General features: G+C 48.6%; 10 protein-coding genes across 10 annotated transcripts; 6 read left to right on the top strand and 4 right to left on the bottom strand.

Moving 5' to 3' along the window:
* Positions 1-172: 172 nt before the first annotated feature.
* ASPWEDRAFT_42862 (vacuolar protein sorting-associated protein 54) lies at positions 173-3,993 on the top strand. Its single transcript, XM_040835883.1, has 3 exons — positions 173-646; positions 705-3,507; positions 3,580-3,993. Exons 1-3 carry the CDS (start codon positions 433-435, stop codon positions 3,758-3,760), a joined length of 3,198 nt encoding a protein of 1,065 aa, XP_040686508.1. The 5' UTR covers positions 173-432; the 3' UTR covers positions 3,761-3,993.
* Positions 3,994-4,025: 32 nt separating this feature from the next.
* On the bottom strand, positions 4,026-4,982 carry ASPWEDRAFT_42861 (uncharacterized protein). The gene is made up of 3 exons (XM_040835882.1): positions 4,626-4,982; positions 4,426-4,562; positions 4,026-4,368 (listed from the first exon to the last, which is right to left on the bottom strand). The coding sequence occupies exons 2-3, from the start codon at positions 4,516-4,518 to the stop codon at positions 4,201-4,203; spliced, it is 261 nt and encodes an 86-aa protein (XP_040686507.1). The 5' UTR covers positions 4,519-4,562; positions 4,626-4,982; the 3' UTR covers positions 4,026-4,200.
* A 190-nt stretch (positions 4,983-5,172) lies between these two features.
* On the top strand, positions 5,173-6,442 carry ASPWEDRAFT_42860 (zinc-binding alcohol dehydrogenase family protein). The gene has a single exon (XM_040835881.1). The coding sequence runs from the start codon at positions 5,325-5,327 to the stop codon at positions 6,303-6,305; it is 981 nt and encodes a 326-aa protein (XP_040686506.1). The 5' UTR covers positions 5,173-5,324; the 3' UTR covers positions 6,306-6,442.
* Positions 6,443-6,665: 223 nt separating this feature from the next.
* Positions 6,666-7,313, bottom strand: ASPWEDRAFT_174264 (uncharacterized protein; the record flags this gene model as incomplete). Its single annotated transcript, XM_040831201.1, has 1 exon — positions 6,666-7,313. The coding sequence occupies one exon, from the start codon at positions 7,311-7,313 to the stop codon at positions 6,666-6,668; it is 648 nt and encodes a 215-aa protein (XP_040686505.1).
* Positions 7,314-10,307: 2,994 nt separating this feature from the next.
* On the top strand, positions 10,308-12,647 carry ASPWEDRAFT_114713 (uncharacterized protein; the record flags this gene model as incomplete). Its single annotated transcript, XM_040828517.1, has 4 exons — positions 10,308-10,772; positions 10,842-12,204; positions 12,264-12,459; positions 12,524-12,647. 4 exons carry the CDS (start codon positions 10,308-10,310, stop codon positions 12,645-12,647), a joined length of 2,148 nt encoding a protein of 715 aa, XP_040686504.1.
* A 946-nt stretch (positions 12,648-13,593) lies between these two features.
* Positions 13,594-14,049, top strand: ASPWEDRAFT_42855 (uncharacterized protein). The gene has a single exon (XM_040835880.1). It carries the CDS (start codon positions 13,717-13,719, stop codon positions 13,963-13,965), a length of 249 nt encoding a protein of 82 aa, XP_040686503.1. The 5' UTR covers positions 13,594-13,716; the 3' UTR covers positions 13,966-14,049.
* ASPWEDRAFT_42854 (uncharacterized protein) lies at positions 13,962-15,461 on the top strand. Its single transcript, XM_040835879.1, has 3 exons — positions 13,962-14,296; positions 14,346-14,495; positions 14,553-15,461. The coding sequence occupies exons 1-3, from the start codon at positions 14,264-14,266 to the stop codon at positions 15,219-15,221; spliced, it is 852 nt and encodes a 283-aa protein (XP_040686502.1). The 5' UTR covers positions 13,962-14,263; the 3' UTR covers positions 15,222-15,461.
* Positions 15,462-15,969: 508 nt separating this feature from the next.
* Positions 15,970-17,915, bottom strand: ASPWEDRAFT_114453 (arylsulfotransferase family protein; the record flags this gene model as incomplete). The annotated part of the gene is made up of 2 exons (XM_040828492.1): positions 15,970-17,448; positions 17,508-17,915. The coding sequence occupies 2 exons, from the start codon at positions 17,913-17,915 to the stop codon at positions 15,970-15,972; spliced, it is 1,887 nt and encodes a 628-aa protein (XP_040686501.1).
* Positions 17,916-18,687: 772 nt separating this feature from the next.
* ASPWEDRAFT_42852 (uncharacterized protein) lies at positions 18,688-20,199 on the top strand. The gene is made up of 2 exons (XM_040835878.1): positions 18,688-18,747; positions 18,813-20,199. Exons 1-2 carry the CDS (start codon positions 18,706-18,708, stop codon positions 19,719-19,721), a joined length of 951 nt encoding a protein of 316 aa, XP_040686500.1. The 5' UTR covers positions 18,688-18,705; the 3' UTR covers positions 19,722-20,199.
* Positions 19,556-20,357, bottom strand: ASPWEDRAFT_42851 (uncharacterized protein). The gene has a single exon (XM_040835877.1). The coding sequence runs from the start codon at positions 20,169-20,171 to the stop codon at positions 19,728-19,730; it is 444 nt and encodes a 147-aa protein (XP_040686499.1). The 5' UTR covers positions 20,172-20,357; the 3' UTR covers positions 19,556-19,727.
* Positions 20,358-21,121: the final 764 nt, after the last annotated feature.

The raw sequence follows: 21,121 nt of genomic DNA, 5'->3' as shown, positions 1-21,121 counted from the left end.
CGCGTCGCGTAAGGAGTGTTGCCCACGCGTTAAGTGGTTTTGGCCTCAGGCAGCCGAGGGGTGCTTGCCCTCGTGCCTCAGGCCCTCAGACGGAAGAATAAATGCTCCGAATTCCCCATTCGGATTAGGCTCCGCGGCCTTTGGGCCTTGCACCTTACCCAATTGGGGTGAGCTTTCATGCTGCCAAAGAGCAACCCCATGTTTGACGGTGCCTGAGCGACGTTGCAGCTTCATTCGAATTTCGTCGGTGTTTTCTTCCTTATCTATTGCTTTGCGCTGCAGGTATCCGGAGCCTAGTGGTGGAAGCGATTGGTACGCGGTCGCCGATCTCCGCTTTGAGGCTATACAGCTGTCCTCTGTCATGTTTAGATAACGAACAACCATACGATTAATACAGTGGCCGCCGGAGTCGAGGCTTTCGACTTGAACGAGATGTCCGCGAGCCCGCGAAAGTCGATCGATAGTCTTGCCTCAGGCGCATCTACGCCTTCGTTATCACACCACTCGTTTAATTTGGACTCCCCCCGGGTTCCGCCCCAAAGAGCCCCCCTGAGGCGAGGGTCGACAGCCAGTTCGGTAGCTAGCATTGGGGGCGTTCTTGATTCGTCTCACCACCATGGATCGATAGCAGAATCGGGGCAGAATGGTTCGTGGCATTACAATGGCGTGGGCGATTGTCTGGGCTGTGTACTGATGGTTATTAGCAATTTCTACCCTCCTTCAATCTCCGATTGTCCGTACAGGACTGGTCCCCCATACCGCCGTATCGTCTACCGGATATAAACTTCCGACCTCTCGAGATATTCCCCCAGTTACGTTAACGAATATTCCTCATGTCGAGGGAAAGGTCTTTCAGCCGTATCTGTCGCAGGTCGGGTCGTTGTACGATGTATTCCAGCTGGCAAAAGAAACTCCGGATCAGGATTCGCAACTGGCGCGGGGAAACAAGTCCGCTTCCAGGCAGGAGGATAACGAATCTCTAAAACCAAGGTCAAGGGAACGTCGTCCATCAGTGATGTCAACCAGCTCCCGTGCATCCTCACCATACGACAGTAAGGGTAGGAGACGGTCATCCGCTGGACGAGGGCGAGGCCCCGCGGTTACCCCACTATCTACCATCCCACCGGTCTATTTCGACGATGCCTTTCACCTTGAGAACCCTCGAACATTTGATGTTGTATCAGAGAAATCAGAGGTAGTCAGGCCGCCAAATGAAGGTGGGGCAGAGCCAGCTCCTACTGGAAGAAAGGCGCTTGCTACAAATGCCATCTTACAGGAGAAGCTTTCTTGGTACATGGACACAGTGGAAATCCATCTCATTTCATCTATTTCGACTGCATCCAAGTCTTTCTTTACAGCACTAGGATCACTGCGTGAGTTGCACTCAGAGGCTGCTGATTCCGTAAAAAGAATACAGGTCCTGCGGAAAGACTTGCAGAAGATTGATCGAGAAATGGCTCTGGGTGGTCTTAAGATAGTCAATCTACGACGCCGACGAGAGAACATCCGAATGCTCGCTGATGCAGTATCCCAGCTTCGAGACGTGGTTGAATCAGTTGCTCGGTGTGAGGAATTGGTCGAGAGGGGTGAGATTGACGAAGCTGCGGATAGTCTAGAGGAGGTTGAGAAACTGATGGCTGGGGAGCATACGGTTGAGCATCCTGGCGAGGGCGAAGAGCAAGAACACCCGAGAAAGCCGGTCGATCTACGACGACTGAAGGCCCTTGAGGGCGCCTCAGATGACCTTGGACAACTACGATATCGGATCGGTACGGGCTATGAGAACCAGTTCTTGAATGACTTGCTGGGGGACTTGAGGCAACACGTCGAAAACGCTCCATCGGACGTTACAATACAGCGATGGGGCTTCTCGTTTCAAAGACAACGTGGGACTCCGCGTCCTGGTGCTGCCACATCCCCTGCATATATGACCTTTGACGATCAATTGAGGTCAAGGTTGTTCCAGCAACTCACTGGTCTCGCGCGTGCAAACCATACGACTCCTGCGGCAACCTCCTTTAAGACAGCGGTGCTTCGGGAGATGAAAGCTCTTATTCGCAAACAAATGCCTAGCTCCAGTGACGATGATAATGAGTCCATGGTTTCGGTATCCACCCACAGGTCTCAGCAGCTGAGCCAGCAAGAGAAGTCATCAATTCTTGCCCGTAACCTCCGTGCTCTAGACTCAGGTGATGCGTACAACATGTTGGTTCGAGTTTACACTGGAGTCAGTGAGTCACTCCGGAGACTCAGTGTTCAAGTCAAGGTGCTTCTTGACATCGCAAGTGGCTTGGAGACTCCCCCGCCAACTAAGGGCTCAAACCCGGCGAACAAGAGCAATGGAACAAGGTCCAGATCAGAAAGTGGCGCAGCAGCTGCCCAGGAAGAAATATTACAAGTTCTGGATATGTCTAGCCTGCTTGGACAAGCGGTAGATATTGCACAGTCTCAGATAACCAAGGTGCTCAAGGTGCGATCCGAGCAGACATCCCAGTTATCAAAGGAAGACTTCTTGAAGTACTTCACACTTAACCGGCTATTTGCCGATGAATGTGAAGCTATCTCAGGAAGAGGTGGCACAGCTCTGAAGACAGTCGTTGGAAACCAAATTCGAGACTTTATCAACAAATTCAGTGAGAAACAAAGGCACAGCCTTGTCGAAGTGATGGACTCGGACAGATGGGACGCAAGAGATTTCGATGAAGCTGATGTGGCTATCCTTACAAGGATCCTCGATGCAAGCACAAGGGACATCGAAGCTTGGGTAGATGCCTCAAAGATTTGGCTCTCGGATAAGAGCCAAGAGGGTACATCGAATTCGTCAGGTGCCAATGGCACCGGAAAAGACAAGGTGCGGACTGCAGTTATCGACGAGCAGAAGTACATACTTTCGCAGTCTGCAGTGGCAATGATGAGAAGCATCCAAGACTTCCAGTTCCTCATGGCCAATATTCCCAATATGATCCAGGACATTGCGCCTAGCCTACTGGAGTCGCTGAAATTGTTCAACTCCCGGTCTTCCCAACTCATTCTTGGTGCTGGAGCCACAAGAAGTGCTGGCTTAAAGAACATCACCACGAAGCACCTTGCCCTTTCCTCGCAAGCTTTGAGCTTTATAATTGCATTGGTTCCATACATCCGGGAATTCGTCCGTCGCCATGCGTCGTCTAGTCCTTTGATGGGCGAATTTGACAAGGTGAAGCGACTGTACCAAGAACATCAATCTGGAATCCATGAAAAGTTGGTCGACATTATGGGCTCACGATCTGCCGTGCATGTCAATACAATGAAGAAGATCGACTGGGATTCGACCGCGGGATCGAATAACGTGAACACATACATGGAGACCTTGACAAAGGAAACCGGCACGCTGCATCGTGTTTTGAGCAAGCATCTTCCAGACATGACTGTCCTGATGATCATGGGCCCAGTCTTTAACAGCTACCGGGAGCAGTGGACCAAAGCGTTTGAAGCAGCACCTGTCAAGTCTCAAACTGGAAAGCAGAGGTAAGCTATTTCATCCACAAATTTTTTTTTTTTTTTCTTTCGGCACAGAATCATAATAATAATTTTCTTCAGGATGCAACGAGACGTCGAGTACTTTCACAGCAAGATGAGCAAGATAGACGGCTCTGGGAATATCGGCGAACGCCTTCTTGAGCTGGTCAAAGGAAAGACCATCGCGGCAGAGGCCAAGGAGCAGGCCTCCGGCAAAGCCTCGTCGTCATCGGATTCGACAGAAAAAAGCGACGGGGCATGAATGGTGATGAGTTGACTGTTTTATACATTTTCATCGCATAGGTACCCTTGGATTTGCACCTAGATTTCCTAGGACTGTACATAAGATGAGCGAGTTCTTTCATTTTCCTGGGCGTCTAGCGCCAGCATTTTATTATTGATTTTATACCTGCAGAGTCATCAATTATAATTAGACTCATGTCCTACTTGAACGAACCAATTGAGTAGTCGACAATATGTAGAAAGCAAAGTGGAAAGTTTTAGATCATTTATTCATTTTTTTATTATTCGACTCCCGCAGGTAAAACGAGTAGCCTTGAATGCAAATTACCGGCCACATATTATTACATATCATGGACACATAGCATATCATAGCATGGCAAATGAACCAACACCCAGATGCCAATTAAGAGAGACGATGCAAACCCGAAAACACCGTGAAACCGAAACCATCATGCGAATTTAAACGCCCTGAGCACCAGTTCCCTTGTTCTCACCCAGGGTCTTGGGCTCATGGCCACCCTTTCCGCTGGGGTGTCCGGCGCTACCCTGGGCGCTGTGCTCACCACCGGACTTAGTAGCGGCGTCGGGGAGTTCAGCGACCTTGTTGAGGCGGTTCAGGTGGTTATTCTGATCGAGTTGTTAGCGGGTTTGCTTGGGAGTTGGAATCACAAATGGGATACGTACTTCGGGGTTGGTGCCGTGGACTTGGTTCTGGCCTGCCTCGATGGCATTGTCGCTCTGGGGGACACCGTTGTCGTACTCTGCGCCGCGAGGCATTGTGATTGATTGGGTAGAGATGAGGGAAAAGTCTTTGAAGATAACTAAAACGCCGAAAAATGTTAGCCAAAATCAACTATAAGCTTGATTCCAAGTTCGAAGCATACCTGAGTCTGTATACTCCTTAGGAGCTAGATTTTAATAGCTGAATTGATTTAGAAGTTTTTGTCTGAAAAGTCAAACGACGAAGAATCTTCACCCCTATATATCCTTCATGTCCGGGTCTGATGAACGCATCGATTTGGAAATCTTGGTCCTGCATCCAGAGACGTTGACAGCATTGTGAGGTCATTGTGGGGAAAGAGGGCAGCGGATGACTTCATCTGCGCCAGAACTCAAGGTACGAGATTCACTGAACTTGGAAGGGACAACAATCGATCAGACATGGTGAGACTTATCAGAGAGATCGTAGAGGGGATGACATATGTAGATGATTTGAGGAACATGCTGGAGGAGTCGTGGTCGTTCTATGTAGATCTTCTAGTGTTTACTAGTGGTCGTGAAGCTAAAGTGGGATAAGAAAGACAAACGCAGCAAAAGAGACAAACAGTGAAATAGAGCAAACAGCGCAAACAGAACAAACAGCCATCAGCCCTTCTGATGCATCAAATCGATCAACATCCAGCATTCGTTTTATCTGCAAGTCTTTTGACTCATTTTGCAAGGTGTCAAAATAGAATAATGTCAAACATATCTTGAGTCTAGTTGAATACAACGCTTTTTATATAAACATTTGACAACCTCATCTACAACTGTGATTTCTTGTAAACCGGAATAGACCAGTATATCATAGAAACATCATCATCATGTCCACAATGAAAGCGATCGTCATCCACAAAGCAGGCCCTCCAAATGTCCTCAAACTCGCCCAACAACCCATTCCACACCCTGGACCAGGCGAGGTCCTAATCCGCGTTAAAGCCTTTGGACTCAACCGTTCAGAGATGTTCACTCGCCAGGGCCATTCGCCCGTCCAGTTCCCCCGGATCCTAGGCATCGAAGCTGTAGGGATCGTCGATAAGGCACCGGGTCTGGAACATGAATTTCCCCGCGGGAGTACCGTTGCCACTGCCATGGGTGGCATGGGACGGGCTTTTGATGGTGGGTATGCTGAGTATACCTGCGTGCCAGCGAAACAGGTGCAGGTTGTCAAGACCAGTCTATCGTGGGAGGTCCTGGGTGCGCTACCTGAGATGCTACAGACGGCGTGGGGGTCGGTAGTGAAATCACTGTCTCTTAAACCTGGAGAGAGGTTATTGATTCGGGGAGGGACAACCTCTGTTGGACTCGCGGCGGCGGGTATTGCCAAAATCCACGGCGCCTTTGTTGCATCAACAACACGAAGGAAGGAACGTGAGGGAATGTTGCGAGAAAACGGGGCAGACGAGGTCTTCATCGACGATGGGGACATTGCGAAGCAGATTCGCGACTCCTCAGGGAATTACTTCGACAAGGTTCTCGAGCTTGTGGGCACCGTGACACTGGCTGATTCATTACAGTGCGTGAAGAAAGGGGGTACTCTGTCCATGGCGGGTATCGTGGGCAATGAGTGGCATTTGAAGAATGTCAATCCGATGGAGCTGATCCCATCCGAGACAAAGTTGACGGTGTATTCTGGTGGCAGTGAGGAATTTGCGAATATGCCCTTGGATGCGTTGGTGAATCTCGTGGAAACAGGCACGTTAAATATCAAAATTGGGCGTGTCTTCAAGATGGAGGAGATTGTGGAAGCCCATCAATGCATGGAGGAGGATAAAGCGGAGGGAAAGATTGTGGTGATACCCTAGCCTAATGCCAACTAATGTCTATTCGATACAGCGAGTTTCTGATTATTTTCTATTCAATTTACTAAGGGGTTGCCTTGCATGACAGAATTTTTTTGTATTGTTTTAGAATTTCTTTCAAAATAGCCATGTAACATCCGCATGACCCCCCGAGACAGTGTAGACCTAAGCTCAGAACCCGAAACACAGACAAATCACTGTAAGATTGACAAGAGACTGATATAAAAAGATTATCCCGTTTGTGCGTGCTGCAAAGAAAAAGAAGAAACCGTCTTGCCTAAATCGAGTGTGGCCAATGTCAAATCGATCGAGTGTTGTTTGCTGCTTGCCGAAAATGGATTTTCTTTCACGGCAAATGTCCACCTAAATCAAATTTGTTAGAGAGCGCCTACTTCGACCGAATGCATCTGAGGATTTTCGAAAGCGTTGCGCTGTCATGCCGGTGTCAAAAATGAGGTCGAGGAATACGGCGTCGCGGTCTTCGATAACAAGTACGGTCTCGACGAAGCCGTCCACAGATTTCTCGGGTTCATTCACATGGGATTCTGGTGAGGAAGTATCGGTGGTTGCATATGAGCTGCGGCTATAGCTTGAAGATCCTGCATCGAAATCAATATCTTCGTCGTTGAAATCCAGACAGCCAACTTCCCAATCAAAGCCAGACTCAGACGCTGGTTTTTCGTCTTCAGCAACGGGCATCAGGTATTCCGAGATCGAACCGTCATCGCTGACGGATGGCGTCACTGGATCTGGGTTCATGACAGTGAGACGACTGCGCTTGTTTGAACGCTCACCTCGAAGATAATCGGTTTTCATGTGAGTAGACACAGCTTCAGGGAGTATGGTACTGGCGAGAGACGTGGCGTAGCAAGTAACCTCCTTAGAAGTTGGCTGACGGTTCCATAGCTTCTTCAGAAGTTTCTTCGGATTCTGGACAAGGGAGTTGGAAAATGAGTGGTGAGTCCACGTGGAGAGGCCTCCCATGCGTTTTGCGGTCTCAGAGAATGACATCGTGGAGAATGGGTGCACTTGAGTTGGGAGGGTCAGGTAATGGTAGAGTTGTAAAGACAGAAGGTGTCGACGGATGATCAAAAGAACTTGGGGGTGAGAAGGGGTTAATATAATTCTCTGCTTGTGTAGAGCATCCCCAGAATTTGGAATTGAGTTCTTTCGTAGACCCCTGCCATGACATCAAGGCCAAGGGCTATATACAATGGGATTGTCGAGCTGTCTCTGAGAACAATTATGACTCGTTGTACTGGATCTGGTCAAAGGGTCAAGGCAGAGTAGTTTCTTTGACTTTGAGAAGCTTTGAATTGGTGGATATTGTTCTGAAACGTAAATATATCATGTGGCGCCATGTAAAGGTGTCTGGTGATCATGATCAATGAAGTATACAGGAGATCATCCTGGATATGGACAACCAGGTAGAATATGTTCATTGTACTTTGATTCCAAGGGCATGTGGAGCCGTTGGGCCTCACAATGGCATATGAATTATCATCAAGAGTTTGACGTGGGCACTGATAAGGAAAGAGAGACATCTTCAATTTAGACAAGAAAAAACAACATGATTGTTGTGCTTTGATAAATCAGCGACATGAAATCGAGAATTTGATTATCTGGCTTGGAATTGGTGCTACAGAGGGCGGCAGTAACTAGAGAAACACGATAACAATGTTAAATGTAGATTTCAGAAAGTTTTATCCAAGCGAGCAAAAATTTACATCATCCGGCGGTTTTGTCTAGACGTAGTTTCCGTAGAAGCCTCTGGAAGTTAAGCGTGGCAGATCCATTCTTGGTTGTTGATTGTATGTAAATCAACTGGGCTGTCTGCACCTGAACGATGGCATGACATGACAGCTAGCTGAGGGAGCTTTGGTAAACTAGCGGCAAAGGTTAATCTCAGAAACGCGTGCAATTTGAGCAGGGAGCACAGAGATGTGACAGAGTCACAGAAGAGCTTCAGCTGTGTACAGATGATATACACAAAATTTAGGGATCCTCGACGCTTGCGCAGCCAAGCTACATACATCCGTAAAACGGTTTAGTGCCCACCAGGGAATTGAAATAGACAAGAATCTTTTCTTGTGTTTGCCTCTTCGTTTTGAAGGTGCCGAGATTCCCCTAAATCCGAGTCTATGTCAAGTGTATGGAGAACAAAGGCCAGACTCAGTGCGATCGGTGGTCCAAAAGGCAAAAATACCCGTTGTCAGTAATGATCCAGTGGATGAGGGGATTCCGTGTTCCTAAAAATTGAAGCTCCAAATGGAAGATCGTGGACAGGGGAAATGGCGTTGAACAAAACCCCAGCTCCTATATTTGTAGAACGGTCCAGCCCGAGGGGATCGAGCGCGACACGACATGCGAGGGGCGGAAAAAACCCAACCACTCGTATTTGTTCCATTTTCTTGCAGGATTAGGGTTGAAATAAATAATGCAAACCCATTTATATCTCGGCAATTGGATAGGTTATTGCTTGGGAAATTTGGTTGAATGGCATAAGCAAGAAGAAAACAGGTTCGGCGCTGCCCGAGATGAAACGGATGCACGTCAACTCGGGATGCCTAGGCGCTGGGGTCGTTTGGGGAACGACTTCAGGTGAGCAAAAAAGGACTAGATTACCCCCGGATCAAGGAAAGGTTTAGACCCCATGGTGTTCATGGCTCATGCTGCCAGTTCTGAAGCGTTCCGTGTAAACGCATAACCGTGTTGTCGCAACCGGATGATGATTTAGCGACGGCGTAAACGCACTGTTGAAGAGATTTCATAATGTAAGTAAACACAGTATATCTAGAGTGATAGTAAGAAGCCGCACGAGATAGAAGATCACCCAGATTTGATGATTGCCATGGATAGAATTGTGGTGATATTGTCGGGACACACGGATCACCTGTGGATCGCGGGCCTTCAGTTACATTAGCACGATTTGCAAGGTAGTGGTAGCGCCCCAGGGAGGACGAACGCAGAAGAGTACCTGTCATTTCTGAATTAACAAAACACCAAGCTGGCATTCTGGAGAGAATTAATTGAGTCGAAGAAGGCGATGATAATTGACTTCCTGTCGAGAGAGAAGACAAAGCGAAGAGACAAACAAGACAAACACAGAATCACATGCATGGCGTGCTCCATGACGTAATGCGCGTCCAGCTTTCCCCAGATCGTTTTTGCTCCATTGAAAACGGAAATGTTGTAGATGGACTTGATTCTTATCGCAACAAGTGTGGTAGAATGCAGGAGATTTGACTATTCTAACTTCTGGGTCGAATCCGGTTCCTGAATGGCGGTAATGGAGGTACGATCGAGTCTACAGCTCGACTGCGAGGGCATTTGAGACAACAACAGCCTGCGACTCGCAGCATCGCTTATCAAAAGCTCTCTCTAGAACATCAACTGAACTGAATACACCGTATTAAAACAGCACTACACAGTAGACAGCATGAATTGCCATAACCGACGCCAAAATCCTCTAAATGAGCAAATGGAGCTAAGGACCGTAAGATGGATGCATCCTAGTCCGTACTACCTCCGGTTCCCTGTTTGGAGCTCTCTTCCACCTGAGCCATCCCCCCCATTCTCCCCACGCTGCAAAACACCAGAATCTCTCAGGAAATGTACAGAATAAATCAGAGAGACAGTTAAAACATCGACTCAGATTCTATCTTCTTCTTCTCGACATCCCCTGCTGAAAAGCTGCCAGGGATTCAGTTCCTGAAAGTGAAACAGAGCTCTCTATCCTGCTTCCCAACCTTTCCCGCACTGATCTCCCCCCGCCACCACCCGGACTCACCCCCCGCACCCTCCTCCAGTCCCTCCAGACCAGACAGAAACTCTGACAAGATCGACACGAGTGCAAGCGCAGGATTTATTCTCCCCCGCTGTCCTGGGGATTAGTTTTATTTCCTGTTCTGCTCCCAGCTCTGTTCTGCCTCTGTTTTCCTCTCGTGCTGGTTAACTCTTTACACCTGCATCACATTATCCCCCCCTTTCAGGTCGACAAGCAATATGGCAAGTGAGGAGAATGGCGGCGAGCCTATCAAGAGAGATGTTCGCAACCACATGCTGTTTGAGGTAGCAACTGAAGTTGCGAACCGCGTGGGAGGCATTTACTCTGTGCTCAAATCCAAAGCGCCTGTAACGACCGCGGAATATGGCGATCGCTACACCCTCATCGGGCCCTTGAACAGGGCTTCTGCGGCTGTTGAAGTCGAAGAACTGACTCCGTCCAACCCGCGTCTGGTTGAGACAATGAAGTCAATGCAGGAGCGGGGTATTGAGATTGTCTACGGTCGCTGGCTCATTGAAGGCGCGCCCCGAGTGCTCCTCATCAATACAGGAACTGGGTACAAGTACCTTGACGAGTGGAAAGGCGACTTGTGGAATACATCGGGAATTCCATCGCCCTCTACTGATCATGAGACCAATGAAGCCATTGTGTTTGGGTATTTGGTGGCATGGTTTTTGGGTGAGGTATGAATTCTGTCCTGCGAAAGCAAATCCATTAGCGACCCAGGGGTTTATACTGACAGACCGATACAGTTCATTGCCCACGAACGACGATTGGCGGTTGTCGCTCATTTCCACGAGTGGCTTGCCGGTGTCGCTTTACCTTTGACCAAGAAGCGCCATATGGATTTGACAACCATCTTCACAACCCATGCCACCCTGCTCGGTCGGTATCTCTGCGCCGGATCCGTTGACTTTTATAACCATCTGCAATACTTTGATGTGGACGCAGAGGCGGGAAAACGGGGAATTTATCACCGGTACTGCATCGAGCGAGCCGCAGCACACTCGGCAGATGTCTTTACCACAGTATCGCACATCACCGCGTTTGAGAGTGAGCATTTGCTCAAGCGGAAGCCAGATGGAGTGCTGCCCAACGGGCTGAACGTCAAGAAATTCTCCGCGGTGCACGAGTTCCAAAACCTGCATTCGCAGGCAAAGGAGAAGATCAATGACTTTGTCCGTGGTCATTTTTACGGTCACAATGATTTCGACCTCGACAACACCCTTTATCTTTTCACCGCTGGTCGGTATGAATTCCGAAACAAGGGTGTTGACATGTTCATCGAGGGATTGGCCCGTCTGAACCACCGTCTCAAGACCAGCGGATCCAAGACAACTGTTGTAGCGTTCATCATCATGCCTGGCCAGACATCATCGCTCACTGTCGAAGCTCTCAAGGGACAGGCTGTTGTGAAGTCACTGCGAGACACGGTGGAGATGGTTGAAAAAAGCATCGGAAAGCGAATGTATGAGCGTTGCCTGTCCTGGAAGGAAGGCGATAACATGCCGGATGAGAAAGACCTGATCGATAGTCAAGATCGTGTGCTGCTGCGCCGTAGACTCTTTGCCATGAAACGACACAACCTCCCCCCCATTGTCACCCATAATATGGTCAATGATTCCGAAGACCCGATTTTGAACCAGATCCGTCGCGTTCAACTTTTTAACCATTCATCGGACCGTGTCAAGGTTGTCTTCCATCCTGAATTCCTCAACTCATCCAACCCAGTGCTGCCTCTGGACTACGATGACTTTGTCCGTGGCACCCACTTGGGAGTTTTCCCATCGTACTATGAGCCATGGGGATACACCCCTGCTGAGTGTACAGTGATGGGAGTTCCCAGTATCACCACTAACCTCTCAGGCTTTGGGTGTTACATGGAGGAACTCATCGAAAACTCGTCTGATTACGGCATCTATATCGTGGATCGTCGGATGAAGGGTGTGGATGACTCGGTCAATCAGCTTGCCGACTTCATGTATAACTTTGCGCTGAAGAGTCGACGACAACGGATTAACCAACGTAACCGTACGGAGCGGTTGAGCGATCTTTTGGACTGGAAGCGCATGGGCCTGGAATATGTCAAAGCCCGTCAGCTGGCCTTGAGAAGAGGTATTTGCATAATTCTCAATCTTTTTGTGCCCACAACTGACCACAACTGTACTTGACAGCCTATCCTTCGTCATTTGAAGGCGCAGAAGATTACTTTGATATCATCGGAGGAACAGAGCAGAAGATAAGCCGGCCATTGTCTGTGCCTGGATCCCCACGGGATCGTAGTGGTTTAATGACGCCGGGAGACTTTGCATCGCTCCAAGAAACCCGGGAAGGCTTGAGCACTGAAGATTATTTTGCATGGCGATTGCCGTAGGTTAAAAAAAATCCCCAAAGAGTAGAGAAGAAGGTCAATACTAATCGGAGATCAATTTAGAACCAGCGAGGAAGAAGAACCAGAAGACCATTTCTTCCCACTGACTCTTCGCACGAAGAAGACATCTGATCGACCCTCCTCTCCGTTGGACAGCATATCGGTGAATCAGAATGGTGGGCGTTGATCGACAGCTATACCTAGCCTATATACCAAGAGGGACCCCACTGCACACAACACTGATGACTTCAAATTCCCAAGTTTTCGCCGTGCTGGTTTCTCATTGTGCGATCTTTTTCTTTCTTTCCTTTTCATTTATTTCCTCTCTTTTATCGAATTTCTTGTCAGATGCCCTCACCACAGCATTGTCTACCTCACTGTGGACTCTAATTCTTGAGCATTGATGCCATGTCTTTCTAATCTGATGCTTTTCCAGTTGTTGCTTTTTACTATGTTGATTTGTTGACTTTTGATCGTTTGCCCTTCTCCAGCCTGACTGTATTACGCTTCTTTTCTTTCCCATTCTTTGGCTGCATCCAGGTAGTTAGTTCCAGCATTGGTTGATTATCATTGCCAATTCTTATGACCAGTCCTATTTGAAACGACATGATTGTGTAAGACCAGGTGGGGAGCTTTAGTGATTGAGGGGTTGATCATCTCGTAATTATGGAGAGAGCTCTCCGGCTTGCCACGGGCGCAGCTTCATCTCAACGGGCGAGAACACATCATCGCCAGCCAGGAAGCCATATTTTCGGTCGGATGCTTAGTCCTGATTATAATATCCATCATCGCTTCATCATCTCCCCGGTGTCGGAGTGCTGTTGTCCGGCTTCAAGACAGCAACAAACCTTGAGGGCTGGTCTTCTCCAATGAGGCCGTCCGATGCTTTTCGTAGCCCACCGGGATAGACCCTGCGACGCCTCAACAGGATGGCCTCAACGAACATCCTGATTCTTCCTGCTTCCTGGCGTTCCGGTGAGCGACTTTCGTGTGCTTTTCATTTGCGGTGGTGGGGCAGAGTCGGCAGAGTTGATCCCCGCTTCTCGCCCTGCTATTTCTACCCCTCCTCTCCCCTCTCTTCTTGCTCTCTTCTTGCTTTCTTCCATCACTCTTCTTTCTCATCAATTCCATCGCCTTTTTTGTGTGATATCGTCTGGTACGACTCACCATGTAGCCGCGCAGGCTGGAGGGTCTTTTCGCTATGGGTTCCCAAGGGTCAAGGTATTGTAATAGTATAACCAAACACTCAATGCCACATGCATGACAGGTGTTCGATTTGGAACTTTGTCTGGTACTCTGTCTTCACTGTTCTGTATTCTGCCATCGGTGATGTCTTTGGTAGAACCAGAATGAAGACAGCCTGGATGCGGTCTAGTCGTTCTGAGATTATACTGTCACAACTTGATCTAGATAATTCTAGCGAAAGGACATGCGTGGCGCTGATTGTCCCCATCCCTCTTGTTCTTATCAAGACGAGGGGGATTGAGGTCTGCGTTGATTGCTGACTCGTTCTAGACAATTGCAAATTGCCTTGTACCTGAACTCTTGCCAAAATGTCCACTGACAAGATTACTTTCCTCACCAACTGGTACGGCTTTTGCAATTTAGTTATATGGTTTGTTTGTCCTTGTTAGAATCTGGTGCTAAAGCGGGTGTTTTTAAAGGCACGCTACGCCATACCACGCCCCCCTGTACCTTGCTCAGTCCAAGGGTTACTTCAAGGAAGAGGGCCTCAAGGTTGCTCTTCTGGAGCCCAATGACCCTTCCGATGTCACCGAGATCATTGGAAGCGGCAAGGTCGACATGGGCTTCAAGGCCATGATCCACACTCTTGCTGTGCGTGTCTTCAATCACTTAACATAGACTCAGTTCTGACAAAGTACAGGCCAAAGCCCGTAACTTCCCCGTTACCTCGATTGGCTCCCTCCTCGATGAGCCTTTCACCGGTGTTGTTTACCTCAAGTCCAGCGGTATCACCGAGGACTTCCGCTCCCTGAAGGGCAAGAGAATCGGATACGTCGGAGAGTTCGGCAAGGTTAGTGATTGGTGCCCTGAGATATGTTGGACTCAAGCTAATACATTCGGTATGCAGATCCAGATCGACGAGCTCACCAAGTACTACGGTATGAGCACCGATGACTACACCGCTGTCCGCTGCGGAATGAACGTCACCAAGGCCATCATCCGCGGTGAGATCGACGCCGGTATTGGTCTCGAGAACGTGCAGATGGTTGAGCTTGCCGAGTGGTTGGCCGAGCAGAACCGCCCTCGCTCTGACGTCCAGATGCTCCGTATCGACCAGCTCGCTGAGCTGGGATGCTGCTGCTTCTGCTCCATCCTGTACATTGCCAACGACTCCTTCTTGGCCGCCAACCCCGAGAAGGTCAAGAAGTTCATGACTGCCGTCAAGCGTGCCACTGACTACGTTATCTCTGAGCCCGCCAAGGCTTACGAGGAGTACATTGACGTCAAGCCTATCATGGGCACTCCCGTCAACCGTAAGATCTTCGAGCGCTCTTACGCCTACTTCAGCAGCGACCTCAAGAACGTCACCCGTGACTGGCAGAAGGTCACCAACTACGGCAAGCGTCTTGGTATCCTCGACGAGAGCTTCGTCTCCAACTACACCAACGACTACCTCAGCTGGGAGTTGGAGGGTGACTCCGCCGACCCCACTGGTGACCAGAAGCGCATGGCCAAGCTCCAGGAGGAGATCGCCGCCAAGGGTGGTTTCCAGCGTCTGGCCACTTGCTGCGCTTAAATGTTGATTATTTGATGATTGATGAAGCGAATCGAAGCCAAGTTGCTGTCGATACACTCTTTAGTCGAGCAGATATGAATATGAATCTTGGCTTTGAACAATCGTTCCTAAGTAACCGTAGATTTAACTGCTGAAGATATAGTAATAGTTCAGAGCTTGTAGAATCACTGAAGTGCCCTTATGCGACACTCCCATAAGCCTTCCTCTTTCTCAAAAGAACCACCCCACCCCCAAACCGTGCCATTCGCATCACATCCGTCGACCCCGACATAACAGGACCATCACCAATCCCGACAGTCTGCCACCCGGTTATCAGTGTTGGTATGGCCCAGCCGATTCCATTTACATAATTCGTCGTGAGAGCGATGCCTATGTTTCTTATTGTTGGTGTGCGTGACATCTTCGGTTGATGTTTTGGTTTTATTGTTGGATATTTTGGCATGATCTTATATTATTTCACCCCAATGACAATGAGAAGTCCAGAAGACCATCTTGATGCCTTTTCAATTCCACAGGAAAGAGTGGTACCCACCCTTGCACTCATTAGCCAAAACGCGGCCCTTTTAATGATTTGGCAGCCTTGCAAAGCAGTTCTTATCGTCAATGCATGTATGCTTGTAGTATTTTCAAGTGAAGAAATTGATCTTCGAACTATATGTTACACAAATACAATCTGGGCAATGGTCAGGGCCTCACTGATAAGTAAAACCCGAATCGCTATTATTTACTTTTTAGGAAAAAAATCATTTCATCGCTCATCCTGGCTATAATAGCCATCCTGGTCGTGTGAATTGGACGCAGACGCACCACCAGGGGGTTTGTTCAAGAGAGAAAATTCCCCTCCATGTCCCAATTCATCATCACTCAGGCCCTCCTCGTCACCGTTGAAGTCGACAAGACCCCAACGGCCGCGGTCTCGGTCAACTCCTCTTCGCTTAGTGCGAGCTGCAATGCAACACCTTGCTGCCCAAATGGCAATACCCAACGCGGTAGCAGTAGCGAAACCTACGATGAAGAAGATCAATGGGCGGAAATCATACTGCGACGGGACCTCCACGGGTTTCGTGACGGCAATTTCCTCGGCGGCATTCCACTCGAGCAATCGTGACGAACCCAAGACGTGGCCTTCGGAGTCGAGGGCGAGGGCACGGATATATCTACTCATGGCGTCCGTCGGGATGGAGATGATAGTTTCGAATCCGCTTTTAGGGACAGAGGCAAGAAAGACGTACTTTTTGTTATTCTTGGTGCTGGCATCGTCGCCGTCAATGTTGACATATTCTTGGTCAGAACCTTGGAGGACCCAAGTGGCGATTTCGGTGGCTCCGTTCCAGCTGACGGCGGCTTCATAGCCGGATAGGCCGATGTTGGGACGAGTCTTGGGTAATCCAACCCAGTGTTGTTTGAAGACACGCGAGGAGAGGAGATTGCCAGTGTTGAAGTTCAATTCTGGGCCAAAATGGACGTCGCAGAGTACACTGCCTTCGCCGTTAAACTCTGTCCAGGCAGCTGCCGAGCCATAGCCGATGAGGACGTTGCCGCTGTCAAGAACTTGCATGGACCCGTGCTCCTGGCTGCTGATGCCTCGGGGACTCCAGTACGTATTTCGGACCCAAACGGTCATCTGTCCCTCGTCGATGCCGAGGTAGAGACCGCGGCTTGGGTTTTGAGCATCTCCTGGGCCGCGAGATGCGTTGTCGAAGAGGGTGATGGCATTGCCGCCATCGGCGAAGCGGGCATGGTTTTGCCAGTTGATATTCGTAGCAGTACCGCCCGAGAGATCTGTGAACATGTTTTCTTTGCCGCCTAGTTTCCAGATGACGTTGCCAGTACGCCAGTCAATGTAGACGAGTGAGTTGGTGTAGCGGAGCGAGACGAGATAGTTTCCTCTCAAGTCTTTGTCGACGCTGCTGATGTGGAAAGCATCCCATGGACGGGCTGGCTCATCGCCCGTGTCTTCACGGGGCCGGACTACTTCATTCAGACTGAGATGGTCCGAAGCTCGCCATTCAAACAGGAGAGCTCCAGTCTCGATGTCGACTTCTTGGATCAAACTATCCCAGATCCAGCCGTTTTCAACCCCATCGACAGCCCGTAAATCGATGGGCTTGGAGTCATAAACGGTGAATAATGCCGTTCCCTCTAGGGTGATTAGAAAATCATTCAGATCCGCGACATGACCATTGGCAGCACTGATGGTGTAGGCTTTTTCATAAGATGAATCTAACTGTATGACGGGTCAGGCGAGAGCGATTGAGAGAGCTCTTTTTTCTTCCTGCTACTTACCATGTAATAAAGACCTTCTCCATGGCCGGCAACATCATCCTTGCCAGTCCACAAAGTCAAATAATCCTTTCCTTTGAATTGATAGACATTCAAATTATACGTAGGACCAAAATAAGGATACGCCGTCCAGACTAAATGGCCATTCTGGTCGAGAATCACCGGGCCAGGATTCCACGTGCCACCCTGGCGAGGCGTGAGGAAGGTGTACTGCCCATCATCACAAAAAGGGTGGTGCTCGAAATAATTCACCGATAGGCCCAGAACAGGCGTGGAGCGAAATGTCTCATGCGGCCAGGAACCGAAGGCTCCGGTCTCATATAGCTCCGACTGAAAATAGGGGCCAAAATCACCCCGCGATGCAGGAACTAGTGCAGCCGCCAGGAAGATGGACAGCAGACGGCCATACATGGCTTCAAGATGACATCGAGGACGAGGATGAGGTGAGGAGGATCATACTGCTGAAGACGATGGAAAATGATGGTGAAAAGGAGAGCTGCAAGCACGCGACACTCGGCGCCCCAGTTTGTTCGACGTTAGCGACTAGTCCGTATTGGCACTCCACCACGCATGCTGATTGGCCATCGCCAGTCTCCGGATTCTTGTATCGATAGAGTGGCAGTTGGAGAATTACATAGTAGTATTATTCTTATCGCATTCGAGAAGAGATCTATCCGATCTGGTTGTGCTGGAAATAATACAAAACAGGTGGAATGCGGGTTGAGTTGCCAGCAATCAATCTGGGAAATTGTCATCGTCGGTGGAGAAACACAGCCTTATTGAGCATCCCAAACGAAATAAGAATCAGTTTCAATCTCTATTGAACTGTAAAGGTACCAGGGGCTGAGTAGTTGTTTTGTATGAGTCTTTATTAGTATGTATGATACCAGATAGGCGGTTTACGCTCTGTCTGTCATATGTTCTGTTTACAACACACGCCAATTACTAAGAACATGCAAAACGCTGCTCTACTAAATACCCAATGCTTGATAAAAAGGGAGGAGCCAGTGAAATAGTCTAGCACGTGGCGTCTATTAACTTACCTTATTGAGAGGCAAGCTTTCCTTGATCTTCCAAAACAAAAATAACTTCTTTTTGGCGCTTCCTGTCTTCCAAGTCCACCGTAGTTGGTGTTTGTTTTTACCCCGCGACAAGTAATCCTCTTTTTCCTGCTTTCTTATATTGAATTCAGATCACAACCATGGGACACCCTCCAGCCAGCATTTTAAACTATTACCAGGAGGTCAGTAGTATGCATCATATATATGTGTGTGTATGAAATCCCTCATCTTACCAGCAAAATCCCAGAATCCCAATGGCACTCCTATTGCATATTTGGCCAAGATCATGGCCGACCGATCAAAGGTCACCTTCACAGACTCTCTCTGTGAACAAGACAGAACCATAGTTCCAATCGATCAGATTGAATCCGCAATAGACTCGACTTTTGGTAAATATCTGGGCAGCAAAATAGTGCGATTATCCGATTCCACCATTCTGAAACTTGGCTGGAGAGTAACGATGGGCGAAGCAGAAGCATTGATCCTCATTGCTGCAAAAACAAACGTGCCTGTGCCCAAAGTCATCAGCGCATACACCGTTGGGGATATAGGTTTCATCCTGATGAGCAAGATCGACGGTAAAACGCTCGCTTCATGCATGAAAACCATGTCTTCTGAGGAAATGCAAGTGATTGTGCGCCAACTCAAATCCTACGTCCAGGAATGGCGTCAACTGGGCAGTTCTTTCTTGGGCTCGGTAAATGGCGGGCCATGCCGGGACATCCTCTTCCGGCATCCGTGGGATTACAAATCAACAAAGACATACGGGCCCTTTTATTCCTTTAAACAGTACAAACTGGGTGTTGTGGAGGCCCTTCGTCTATCAAGGCCAGAGGGGATCTGGTACGACGAAGAGGAAATACTGAAGGAGAAGATCCTGTCGTTTGGGGATGAACGGTTGCCGAACCTGGGAGTTATGACCCATGGAGACCTACACGCGGGAAATATCATCGTCAAGGACGGGTTGATTGCTGGAATCGTTGATTGGGGTGAGGCTGGGTACAGTCTCGCAGAGAGGGAGTTCTTTGCTGCTAGGCGGATTGCTACGGGCAAAGAGTGGGTTGATATCATCCATTCTTCCATTCCCTACTTTCCAGAAGAACACAAGATGATGGAGGAGGTTGATCTGTCAATGATGCGCTACTCTCCTGTATAATAACATTCACCTCTCATTTAATGGGAACCAGTAGTCATCCTCAACATCTGCTTTGATGTCATCAGATTCCTTGCCAATCCTTGAATTCCAAATATCTGCCGTTCCGTCTGGGACGAGCTCTTCCACTTCCAGTGCGACCAACGCGTCTACCACCCAATTCTGGCAATTTTCCTTTCCACCCCTTGGTGCCGGCTCCTGTGCCAGTATTGAAGCCACCTTGGAGCGCTCCGCTGAATTGAGGTTTCTTAATTTGCACAGGCCAAACGCAGTCTGGGATTCCAAATCGTGTGGGATCCGAGGCTCGAATTGGAATATATTGAGTCGCACATCAATCACCCTAACATGGAGGAGCTCGCCCTCCATTTCCCCTGGAATATGGATGCAGAATCCCCAGTGGGCAGGCTCGGAGATACCTGAGCCAAAGATTGCTATAGAGAGTTGAAAGCTCATGTCGTAAGGTTGGGTATTGGTTTTGCTAAGTCACGAGAGGTATTTATCCAATGCTGCTGTGAGATCATAAGATGAACATGAGTAAGACTATCCATCTTGTATTGGGGCAACGTACAAGGACTGTATATATATATTGAATGTATATAGTTTGTGTTCGATTTTCTGGTAAATAAGAGAATGATTTGCTTTGGTGTAGTATTTAATCAGGTAGGATGAATGAGGACTATCTCTCTATTTTATATTGAACAAAGACCTTTCATTATCTAAAATAAAATTCTAAGAATATAGAATATTCTTAAAGATCAGCAGTGATGGCCGCCAGCTAAGCGCCTTGTTCTGGTATACAATGGCCATTGTAATCAAAGCGGCTAGAAGGCAGTTGTGATTTATTTTCTCTATGTTTTGGCTGGTATGTAAGATCATACATTAACAGAAGCTAATCAGCTAGCTGCCGCCACGGCGCCTGATAGATGGAGAGAAAAGGTACCGGCGCCCTGTATCCCTCTTGATTTGAAATAATTGCGTCCGAGTAAAGCGGAACCAAATTCCTATGCGCTTACAGTAGCCAACAGTTTAGACACCTGGCGCTGTTAAGGTAATTAGTGGACAGCATATCTAAACTAGTTTCTTCCTGAAAGATGGCTGGAATCAGTCCCTGGCAGAGAAAGGATAAAAAGGGTGCCTCCTGCAACCTTTCGCCCTAGATCCACTGGCATGACAAGTGGTGCGGCTGCCTCTGAAGAATGACCATGTCAGCCCAAATGCTCTGAGATGATGATGGAGGGACGTTTCTGTCACTGGTGGCGTTTCAAAGCCAGGCGAACGTGGTGGAAGTGTTGTTGTAGAAACCTCGCATAGATTTGAACTATCCGCTAAAATAGAATAAGAGCGGAAAGCTCATCCAAGAAAGTCCATTGGACTGTTTGCCGCCGAGCCTCGCGTGAACCTGC

The sequence above is a fragment of the Aspergillus wentii genome (genome assembly GCF_001890725.1).
Source record: "Aspergillus wentii DTO 134E9 unplaced genomic scaffold ASPWEscaffold_6, whole genome shotgun sequence".
Lineage (NCBI taxonomy): Eukaryota > Fungi > Ascomycota > Eurotiomycetes > Eurotiales > Aspergillaceae > Aspergillus > Aspergillus wentii.
This window is presented reverse-complemented; position numbering and strand designations above follow the sequence as displayed.